This window comes from Rhinoraja longicauda, chromosome 38, assembly GCF_053455715.1.
Source record: "Rhinoraja longicauda isolate Sanriku21f chromosome 38, sRhiLon1.1, whole genome shotgun sequence".
In the NCBI taxonomy this organism is placed as follows: domain Eukaryota; kingdom Metazoa; phylum Chordata; class Chondrichthyes; order Rajiformes; family Arhynchobatidae; genus Rhinoraja; species Rhinoraja longicauda.
This window is the reverse complement of record NC_135990.1, coordinates 17,382,716-17,394,826: the sequence shown is the minus strand read 5'-3', so window position 1 is coordinate 17,394,826 and position 12,111 is coordinate 17,382,716. Positions and strand designations below refer to the sequence as shown.

At 49.9% G+C, this 12,111-nt stretch overlaps 1 protein-coding gene across 2 annotated transcripts in view; it reads right to left on the bottom strand.

Annotated features, from left to right (window-relative positions):
* LOC144610992 (talin-2) overlaps positions 1–12,111 on the bottom strand; it is a 183,798-nt gene that overhangs the window by 79,595 nt on the left and 92,092 nt on the right. For both annotated transcript variants that reach the window (XM_078430074.1, XM_078430075.1), the window contains 6 exons: positions 9,021–9,110; positions 8,471–8,593; positions 4,578–4,721; positions 4,330–4,491; positions 3,640–3,780; positions 1,077–1,258 (listed from right to left, as the gene is read on the bottom strand). In XM_078430074.1, coding sequence (XP_078286200.1) covers positions 1,077–1,258; positions 3,640–3,780; positions 4,330–4,491; positions 4,578–4,721; positions 8,471–8,593; positions 9,021–9,110 — 842 coding nt within the window. The remainder of the gene's footprint in view (positions 1–1,076; positions 1,259–3,639; positions 3,781–4,329; positions 4,492–4,577; positions 4,722–8,470; positions 8,594–9,020; positions 9,111–12,111) is intronic.

Below are 12,111 nucleotides of genomic sequence, written 5' to 3'. Positions count from 1 at the left end.
CCCCTCAATGCCACATGCTTTGGTACCTTCTTTGAATCCAGCAGTGAAAATACTGAAATATTTGACTTGTGAAAATTACCGTGCCTCATGTTTTTGTGTTTTTGTCTTTTTTGTCACATTGTAGTTATGTTTTTTTTTAATGTATTTTTATTTTTATTTATTTGTTTGTTTTTGTTTGTTTGTTTTCATGATTATGTAGGGAAGGGGAGGGATGGGGTTTACTGTTGTTGTTATATGCACTGTAATCAATTAAAAAAAAAAAAAAAAAAAAAAAAAAAAAATGCTAATGGCATGTTGGCCTTCATAACGAGAGGATTTCAGTATAGGAGTAAAGAGGTCCTTCTGCAGTTGTATAGGGCCCTGGTCAGACCACATCTGGAGTATTGTGTACAGTTTTGGTCTCCTAATTTGAGGAAGGACATCCTTGTAATTGAGGCAGTGCAGCGTAGGTTCACGAGATTGATCCCTGGGATGGCGGGACTGTCATATGAGGAAAGGTTGAAAAGACTAGGCTTGGAGTTTAGAAGGATGAGAGGGGATCTTATAGAGATGTATAAAATTATAAAAGGACTGGACAAGCTAGATGCAGGAAAAATGTTCCCAATGTTGGGCGAGACTAGAACCAGGGGCCACAGTCTTAGAATAAAGGGGATGCCATTTAAAATTGAGGTGAGAAGGAATTTTTTCACCCAGAGAGTTGTGAATTTGTGGAATTCTCTGCCACAGAGGGCAGTGGAGGCCAAATCACTGGATGGGTTTAAAAGAGAGTTAGATAGAACTCTAGGGGCTAGTGGAATCAAGGGATATGGGGAGAAGGCAGGCACGGGTTACTGATTGTGGATGATCAGCCATGATCACAATGAATGGCGGTGCTGGCTCGAAGGGCCGAATGGCCTCCTCCTGCACCTATTTTCCGTGTTTCTATAAAGACCAACATGTACTCAGTAACAGCACTGCAGACGTGATCACCAACTCATCACAAACTTGGGCATCTTCCATCAAAGATTACGAAACGTAAATATAATTTTAATTTGCAAAGAATAAAATAGTGAATGTAAGATCATGAGCGAGCTGACCTGATGGATGTGATGAGGCTCTTGATGGAGTCTGACACCGTGCGCGAATGTGCTGCCAGGACCGACCAGGTTGGTGGGTCCTTGGGGTTGATGGCCAGTGAGCGGGCACTTCTGATGAGAGACGATGAGCTGTCCAACATGGACCGAGCGGCTGAAAGAATCGGCTCCTGTGCCTGGACCCCCTGCAGAAACAATGCCCAGCTGCATCAACACATCAACACATCACACACATGACAGGACCCTGCAGAAACAATGCCCAGCTGCATCAACACATCAACACATCACACACATGACAGGACCCTGCAGAAACAATGCCCAGCTGCATCAACACATCACACACAGTAGCCTGGACCCCCTGCAGAACAATGCCTAGTTGCATCAACACATCAACACATCACACACATGACAGGACCCTGCAGAACAATGCCCAGCTGCATCAACACATCAACACATCACACACATGACAGGACCCTGCAGAACAATGCCCAACTGCATCAACACATCTCACACATGACAGGACCCTGCAGAACAATGCCCAACTGCATCAACACATCTCACACATCACACACATGACAGGACCCTGCAGAACAATGCCCAGCTGCATCAACACATCACACACATGACAGGAGCAGCCTCAACTAACTGTGACACAAAATGTTGGAGTAACTTAGCGGGACAGGCAGCATCTCTGGAGAGAAGGAATGGGTGACGTCTCAGAGTCTGAAGAAGGGTCTCGACCAGAAACATCACCCATTCAACGTCTGAAAAAAGGGTCTCGACCCGAAATGTCACCCATTCCTTCTCTCCTGAGATGCTGCCTGTGTTACTGTGTCTATGAGTTACTCCAACATTTTATGTCTGTCTTTGGTGTGCAGTTCCATCCTCTGGCCTTTGTTCATCCATCTGCAATCAAACCCCCTTCACCTGTATCCACCTATCGCTTGCCTGGCATTGCCCCATCCCCAGCTTTCTCCCCCTTACTACAATCAGTCTGAATAAGGGTACCGACCCAAAGCGATGTCTTTCCATTCCCTCCAGAGATGCTGCCTGACCCGCTGAGTTCCTCCAGCACTTGGTGTTTTAACAAAATGCTGCCTAGAATTAGTGATGAGGAGAGGTTAAATTGTCTTCTTAGAGACACAAGGAGGTGCTGGAATCCTGAGCAAAACCCAGTGCTGGAGAAACTCACCTTCTACATATGCACCGTAGAAAGCATTTTATCAGGATGCACCACAGCTTGGTTTGGGAACGACTCCATCCAAGACCGCACGAAATAGCAGCGAATTGTGGACGCAGCCCAGACCATCACACAAACCAACCTCCCTTCCATTGACATCTATATACCTCACGCTGCCTCGGCAAGGCCAGCAGCATCATCAAGGATGAGTCACTTGTCCACTCGTGACTCCCTCTTCTCCCCTCTCCCATCCGGCAAAAGGTATAGAAGTGTGAAACTACACACCTCCAGATTCAGGGACACTTTCTACCTGGCTGTTATCAGGCAACTGAACCATCCTACCACAACCAGAGCAGTCCTGAACTACTATCTACCTCATCGTGACCCTCGGACTATCCTTGTTTGGACTTTGCTGGATTTACCTCACGCTAAACGTTATTCCCTTATCATCTATCTATACACTGTAAATAGCTCAATTGTAATCATGTTGAAACGTCACCCATTGACAGATAGAAAGAATAAGGGGTCGGCCATTTAATACAGATGAGGAAAAACGTTTTCACACAGAGAGTTGTGAATCAGTGGAATTCTCTGCCACAGAGGGCAGTGGAGGCCGATTCACTGGATGTTTTCAAGAGAGAGCTAGATTTAGCTCTTCGGGCTAACGGAATCAGGGGATATGGGGAGAAGGCGGGAACGGGGTACTGATTGAGAATGATCAACCATGATCACATTGAATGGCGGTGCTGGCTCGAAGGACCAAATGGCCTCCTCCTGCAACTATTTTCTATGTTTCTATGTATTGTCTTTCTGTTGACTGGATAGCACGCAACAAAAGCTTTTCACTGTACCTCGGTACACGTGACAATAAACTGAACTGAAGTGAGCATCATGATCAGGGAGTACCCTGGCACGTCCTGCCCATCACCCGCCTTCGCTTCACGTGTTCACATGCCTCCCCTTCACGTGTCCACATGCCTCCCCTTCACGTGCCTTCCCTTCACGTGTCCACGTGCCCCCCCTTCACGTGTCCACGTGCCCCCCCTTCACGTGTCCACGTGCCCCCCTCACGTGTCCACGTGCCCCCCCTTCATGTGTCCACGTGCCCCCCCTTCATGTGCCCCCCTTCACGTGCCCCCCTTCACGTGTCCACATGCCTCCCCTTCACGTGCCCCCCCTTCACGTGTCCACGTGCCCCCCTTCACGTGTTCACCTGCCCCCTTCACGTGTCCACGTGCCCCCCCTTCACGTGTCCACGTGCCCCCCTTCACGTGTTCACCTGCCCCCTTCAAGTGTCCACGTGCCCCCCTTCACGTGTTCACCTGTCCCCCTTCACGTGTCCACGTGCCCCCCCTTCACGTGTCCACGTGCCCCCCCTTCACCCACCTCTGCTCCGATCTGTGCCGGGATGCTGACAAACTCCGGGTTGGAGGCGAATGCTGTCAGGTTCTCCACAGCCTCGATTAACGGGGAGGTTGCCAGCCGGCATTTCTCACGGTTTTCATCAGAGAAGTCACCGTCAAGAGCCTGAGGGCAGATGGGAACATGGAGTAACAACATCAGACACACCGGGAACGATAGCAGCCCATTCACAACCTGCACAGCCCACTCCAGCAGCATTCCCATCCCCACAGCCCACTCCAGCAGCATTCCCATCTCCACAGCTCACTCCAGCAGCATTCCCATCTCCACAGCTACATCTGGTGGTGAGGAAGGTGTTTGGAATGCTGGCCTTCATCAGTGGGGGAATTGACAATAGGAGTTGGGACATACAGACACAAACTGCTGGAGATTGCTAGATTGTTGATTAGTGCGGGTGTCAGGGGTTATGGGGAGAAGGCAGGAGAATGGGGTTGAGAGGGAGAGACAGATCAGCCATGATTGAATGGTGGAACTGACTTGACGGGCCGAATGGCCTATCTCTGCTCCTACCACGCCTGACATGGGACCACATGGGGACTGACCTGACATGGGACCACATGACTTGACGGGCCGAATGGCCTATCTCTGCTCCTACCACGCCTGACATGGGACCACATGCGGACTGACCTGACATGGGACCACATGCGGACTGACCTTGATTGTCTTCACCAAGTTGGCGGTGCTGTTAGCGACCTCCTTTGCCGACTGTACAAAGTGCCTCTTGGCCACGGGGTTGGCGGTTTTGGAGGAGGCGATGCGGCAGGCGTTGCATAGGGCAGAGGTGTGCTTGGCAACGATGGTGGCAGCGGACAGCACCTGTGGCGAGAGTCATGCATTAACACCAACGCAGACCACAGCGACCCAGAGCTGAGCGGAGACCAAAGGTTCAGAGATCACCTCACCTGTGACGGGCTGCTGGCTGGGTCCACCAAGTTGGAGCACGCCATCTGAATGGCCTGGTTAGCCCTGCCAAACTGGATGGGGTCCACTAGCCCCTGGTGGCCAACCTGGCTGTTGGGGTCCGATATGCCCACCAGATAGCCCGCCTGTGGACACACAAGCCCCAGTAACTTGGACAAGCAGCCAGAGGAACAGTGTAGGAACAGCACATGCTGCTTTAAACCAAAGATAGTCACAGGGGAAAGGCACAGAGAGATACAGAGAAGATAGACACAAAACGACAGAGTAACTCAGCGGGTCAGGCAGCATCTGTGGAGAACATGGATAGGTGACGTTTCACAGAGTGCTGGAGTAACTCAGCGGGTCAGGCAGCATCTGTGGAGAACATGGATAGGTGACGTTTCACAGAGTACTGGAGTAACTCAGCGGGTCAGGCAGCATCTGTGGAGAACATGGATAGGTGACGTTTCAGGTTGAGATCCTTCTCCAGACAGATATTCTCTCTCTCTCTCACCCTCTCTCTCTATATATAAAAAAGATATATATATTTATGATGATCAGCCATGATCGCATTGAATGACTGGAAGGGCATCTATGTTTTCCATTTTTTCTATAAAGAGAGAGGGAGACATATATATCGATTTATTCACAAAATGCTGGAGTAACTCAGCAGGTCAGGCAGCATCTCGGGAGAGAAGGAATGGGTGACGTTTCGGGTCGAGACCCTTCTTCAGACTGATGTCGGGGGTGGGACAAAGGAAGGATATAGGTGGAGACAGGAAGATAGAGGGAGATCTGGGAAGGAGGAGGGGAAGGGAGGGACAGAGGAGCTATCTGAAGTTGGAGAAGTCGACGTTCATACCCTTTTTTGTCCGTCACTAGTCTGTCTCCTGTGATGGAGATGGTGAGGTCCAGAAACGGGAGGGAGATGTCAGAGATAGTCCAGGTATATTTAAGGGCAGGATGGAAATTGGAGGTGAAGTGTATGAAGTCAGTGAGTTCTGCATGGGTGCAAGAGGTAGCACCAATGCAGTCGTCGATGTAGCGAAGGTAGAGTTCGGGGATGGGGCCAGTGTACGTCTGGAACAGGGATTGTTCGATGTACCCGACAAAGAGGCAGGCGTAGCTAGGGCCCATGCGAGTGCCCATAGCTACGCCTCTGGTTTGGAGGAAGTGGGAGGAGTCAAAGGAGAAGTTGTTGAGGGTAAGAACCAGCTCTGCTAGGCGGAGGAGAGTGTTGGAGACTCAGAGATATATCAGAGATATAGAGAGATATCTCTAGAGAGATGAGTCGGAATGGCAAATCACTGCCGCAGGGAAGGTTTGTGTTAAAATAAATATTTAAGATGCTAGTTACTTTCAGATGGTTAGTGGTTGCACGTGTGGGTCAAGGTGATCTTCCTTCACTGTCCAAACCACAGACAGTTCCCCACACTCTCACAGTAACTCACTGTGCACCAAGGTTGAAACGACAGCTCAACAGTTTTGTGCAATGGAGCTGTAGGTGATACACCATCCATGATGTTCACTGCCTCAATATAATCTACTATTCTTACCATCTTAAGTATGATTGAGCCATTGTACGTAAGACTTTTACTGAACTGTATACAAAAAAAAGGAACTTAACTGTAGCTAGGTACATGTGCCAAAAACTAACACTGAACTTTATGCTGGCTTACAAAAATACAAACTGCTGGAGTAACTCAGCGGGTCAGGCAGCATCTGTGGGGAACATGGATAGGTGACGTTTCACAGAGTGCTGGAGTAACTCAGCGGGTCAGGCAGCATCTGTGGAGAACATGGATAGGTGACATTTCACAGAGTGCTGGAGTAACTCAGCAGGTCAGGCAGCATCTGTGGGGAACATGGATAGGTGACGTTTCACAGAGTGCTGGAGTAACTCAGCGGGTCAGGCAGCATCTGTGGGGAACATGGATAGGTGACGTTTCGGGTCGAGACCCTTCTTCAGACTAATTGGCGTTGGGGGGAAAAGCGGAAAAATAGATGGGGGAGGGGGGACAAAGCCTGACAAGTGATAGGTGGAAACAGGTGCAAAGCTTTTTTTTAAACGTGAACTTTTTTCAGGGGTCATTTACAGAGAAAAGCTCAGGTAAACTCATCAATGTAGGAATGCACAGCGAGGGGAATTTCAGAGATCAGACTGGGTCTTGCCTCCTAGACAAGGTGCAAGTGTGTCGTCAGTCACGTACACGGGTGGGAAGTGTGAGCGTGTCGTCAGTCACGTACACGGGTGGGAAGTGTGAGCGTGTCGTCAGTCACGTACACGGGTGGGAAGTGTGAGCGTGTCCTCAGTCACGTACACGGGTGGGAAGTGTGAGCGTGTCCTCAGTCACGTACACGGGTGGGAAGTGTGAGCGTGTCCTCAGTCACGTACACGGGTGGGAAGTGTGAGCGTGTCGTCAGTCACGTACACGGGTGGGAAGTGTAAGCGTGTCATCAGTCATGTACACGGGTGGGAAGTGTAAGCGTGTCGTCAGTCATGTACACGGGTGGGAAGTGTAAGCGTATCGTCAGTCATGTACACAGGTAGGAAGTGTGAGTGTGTCGTCAGTCATGTACACAGGTAGGAAGTGTGAGTGTGTCGTCAGTCATGTACACAGGTAGGAAGTGTGAGTGTGTCGTCAGTCATGTACACGGGTGGGAAGTGTGAGTGTGTCGTCAGTCATGTACACGGGTGGGAAGTGTGAGCGTGTTGGCAGTCACGTACACGGCGCACCACTGCACTCTGGGTGGGAAGATGCTCTGCCCTCTCTCATGTTCCCATCACCCCCATCCAGGCTGTGATGACCAAGTAACCCTTACATCCCCTCTCTCTCCGCCACTCCCCCACCTTGTCATGGTACTAGTTCCACTGTCGTCCTGCTGGGTTCCATTGTCTGCTCCTTCCTCACGGCTAACAATGGACCGTTGTGGGCTCCACCTTTCCCTGGCCAACATTACTGGCTTTGATCTATCTTATTGTATATCTTTCATTGGTTTGTTCCATGTACCTTTTCATATCTCTCGTTACTCTCTCTGAGACTCTCTGAGGAACGGTCTCGAGCCGAAACGTCACCTATTCCTTTTCGCCAAAGATGCTGCCTGACCCGCTGAGTTACTCCAGCTTTTTGTGTCTATCTTAATGAGTTGTGGGCACACCGCTGGCACCAGGTTACCAGGGCAACGGAAATGGCTGGACTTTGTTATTCAATGGCTGGAGTCTGGCCATCACTGGCAAGGTCAGTGTACAGGGGAATCATAAACTAGAGGGCAGAGGTTGAAAGGATTTAACAGGAACTTGAGGAGCATCCTTTAGACAGAGGGTGTGAGTATATAGAGGGTGTGAGTATATAGAGGGTGTGAGTATATAGAGTGAACTGCCAGAGAAAATAGTTCAGGCGAGTATAATAACACCATTTGAAAGACATTTGGAAAGGTAAATGGATAAGAAAGATTTAGTTTAGCTTAGTTTAGTTTAGAGATACAGAGTGGAGACAGACCCTTCAGCCAGAGTCCATGCAGACCAGTGCTCACCCATACACTAGATCTATCCTGCACACCAGCGACAATCTAGGTCCAATTTACAGAGGCCAATTAGTCTACAAACCTGCACGTCCTTGGAGTGTGGGAGGAAACCGGAGCACCCGGAGAAAACCCACGCAGGTCACGGGGAGAATGTACAAACACCATACAGTCAGCACCCGTAGTCAGGATGGAACCCGAGTCTTTGCTGCAGTCAGACAGTAGCTCTACCACTGCACCGCCCCAAAGAGGGGTCATTTAGAGGGATATGGTGCAGTAAAGTGGACTGGCTTTGATGGGGCATCTTGATCAGCATGGACGTTGGGGCAAGGGCTGTACGGGACTATGACTGTGTACAGTGAGTATGTTTTACCTGAGCTGCCGCTTCTGTCAAACCACACAAGGCCTTCGAAGCTGTCCCCACGGAGTCACCGAATGCTGGTAGGTCCCCGGTCTTGGCCCTCTGAGAGATCCCGGCCATGGCTTCACCCAGGACCTGCACAGTGGTGAGGGGCAGAGACAGGTAGGTGTGGGTGATGGCTCGGGCTGGCCAAGGAGGGGCAGACAGGTAGGTGTGAGTGATGGCTCAGGCTGGCCGAGAGAGAGCGGTCGCTTGTTGAGAAGGCACCAGAGTGGTGAGGGGGCAGACAGGTAGGTGTGGGTGATGGCTCAGGCTGGCCGAGAGAGAGAGGCCATGTGCTGAGAGGGCACCTGTGGTGAGGGGCAGAGACAGGTAGGTGTGGGTGATGACTCAGGCTGGCAGAGAGGTCGCGTGTTGAGAAGGCACCAGTGGTGAGGGGGCAGAGACAGGTAGGTGTGGGTGATGGCTCGGGCTGGCCGAGGAGGGGCAGACAGGTAGGTGTGGGCGATGGCTCGGGCTGGCCGAGAGAGAGAGGTCACCGTGCAGACAGGCATCAACCTACCTTGGAGTTCTCCATCACACTCTCGATGCAGTCAAAGTAGGACAGGTCACTGACCGGGTCGTTGGGCGTTTCCAGCATCCCCTTCACAGTCTGTGAACAGTTCAGAAATGCCCAGGTAGTCAATCGTTATGGAGATACAACAATAGACAAGACAATAGGTGCAGGAGGAGGCCATTCGGCCCTTCGAGCTCGCACCACCATTCAATGTGATCATGGCTGATCATCCACAATCAGTACCCCGTCTTCCCATCTTCACCCCTTTCTGCTTTCCATCCATACCTCCTTGGTTCACTCATCCCTTCCCACCCAAACCACTCCCACCCCAGGTACCTTTCCCTGCAATCGCAGGAGATGCAACACCTGTCCCTATACCTCCTCCCTCGACTCTGTCCAGGGACCCCCCCAGCAGTCCTTGCAGGTGAGGCAGAGGTTCATGTGCACCTCCTCCAACCTCATTATAGGGGCACAGTGGCGCAGCGGTAGAGTTGCTGCCTTACAGCAAATGCAGCACCGGAGACCCGGGTTCGATCCCGATTACGGGTGCCGTCTGTACGGAGTTTGTACGTTCTCCCCGTGACCTGCGTGGGTTTTCTCCGAGATCTTCGGTTTCCTCCCACACTCCAAAGACATACAGGTTTATAGGTTAATTGGCTTGGTAAATGTAAAAATTGTCCCTAGTGGGTGTAGGATAGTGTTAGTGTGTGGGGATCGCTGGTCAGCGCGGACCCGGTGGGCCGAAGGGCCTGTTTTCGCGCTGTATCTCTAAACTAAACTACTGCACCTGGTGTTCCTGATGTGGCCTCCTGTACATCGGCAAGGCCCAGTGTAGACTCTGCAACCACTTTGCCAAACAGTTGCGCGATCCACCATGGCCTGCTGCATCTCCTACTTGCTATTTGAAGTCCCCTTCTCATTGCCATCTTGCTCTTTGCTTCTATTTGTTTGTTCCAAACTGTCCTGCAGTGGAAACTTTCTTATTTTACCCAAATCTTTCATGATTTTGAACTTAATGATCATAATTGCTCTGAACTTTCTAAAAGTCCAAACACAAGACCTAAGTCCTAACATGTAGGAAGGAACTGCAGATGCTGGTTTACACTGAAGATAGACACAAAATGCTGGAGTAACTCAGCGGGTCAGGTAGCATCTCTGGAGAGAAGAATAGGTGATGTTTTGGGTCGCGACCCTTCTTCGGACTGAGAATGGAAAGAGAGGAAAACCAGGGATAAGGTACTCAATCTGAAGGTTCTCAGTCTGAAGAAGGGTCTCGACCAGAAATGTCACCTATTCCCTTTCCCCAGAGATGCTGTTGTTGAGTTACTTTGAGTCTATCTTTTAGTCTATCTACGCAGATCCTAGCCTCCAGTTTCTGAGCTTCCATAAGATGTTAAAACTGCATCAGGTGGCATGACTCTTCATGCAAGTCAGTCAGATTCATGTTCCCAGCAGGAGCCCAGCACTGACCGCACAACCTGTGCCACAGATCAAACGTCCCTCAGTGAATGAGCCCCACCTGATGCTTGTGGGGACATTCCATGTACACCATGTACACATGTACACCATGTACACATGGACACCACGTACACATGTACACCATGGACACCGTATACACATGTACACCATGTACACATGTACACCATGGACACCACGTACACATGGACACCATGGACACCATGGACACCACGTACACATGTACACCATGGACACCATGGACACCACGTACACATGTACACCATGTACACATGTACACCATGTACACATGGACACCACGTACACATGTACACCATGGACACCGTATACACATGTACACATGTACACCATGTACACCATGTACACATGTACACCATGGACACCATGGACTTCAAAAAGTCCATGGCTTCAAAAAGTTGGGAGCCTCGATCACCTCGTGGCACCACAGGAGAAGAACGAGGAGGAGATAAGACTTTGCCTTCCATCACAGTGAGGGTGTGCCTAGAGCAATCACTGTGATGGCTGTTTGTGTAAAAAATTATATCTGTGTGTCTTGTGCTTTTTGTTGTCTACTGCCGGACCCTGACGTGAGAGGACGCTGGCGCTGTTTATTCGCCGCTTTTCCGTCAGGATAGTTTGTCTGTTTGTTTCTATGTTAATTGTTTTTGTAAAGCGCTTTGAGCATGCGATAAGGCGCTATATAAAATAAATGAATTATTATTATTATTATGTACACCATGGACACCATGTACACCACGTACACATGTACACCGTGGACACCATGTACACATGTACACCGTGGACACCATGGACACCATGTACACCATGTACACATGTACACCGTGGACACCATGTACACCGTATACACATGTACACCATGTACACCGTGGACACCGTATACACATGTACACCATGGACACCATGTACACCATGGACACCATGTACACCGTATACACATGTACACCATGTACACCACGTACAACACATACACCATGGACACATGTACACATGGACACCATGTACACCATATACATCACGTACACATGTACACCGTGGACACCGTATACACATGTACACCATGGACACCATGGACACCATGGACACCATGTACACCATGGACACCATGGACACCGTATACACATGTACACCATGGACACCATGTACACCGTATACACATGTACACCATGGACACATGTACACCATGTACACCGTATACACATGTACACCATGTACACCATGGACACCATGTACACCATGGACACCATGTACACCATGGACACCATGGACACCATGTACACCGTATACACATGTACACCATGTACACCATGGACACCATGTACACCATGTACACCATGTACACCATGTACACCATGTACACCATGTACACCATGTACACCGTATACACATGTACACCATGTACACCATGTACACCATGTACACCATGTACACCATGTACACCATGTACACCGTATACACATGTACACCATGTACACCATGTACACCATGGACACCATGTACACCGTATACACATGTACACCATGGACACCATGTACAACGTATACACATGTACACCATGTAAACATGTACACTGTATACACATGGACACCATGGACACATGTAC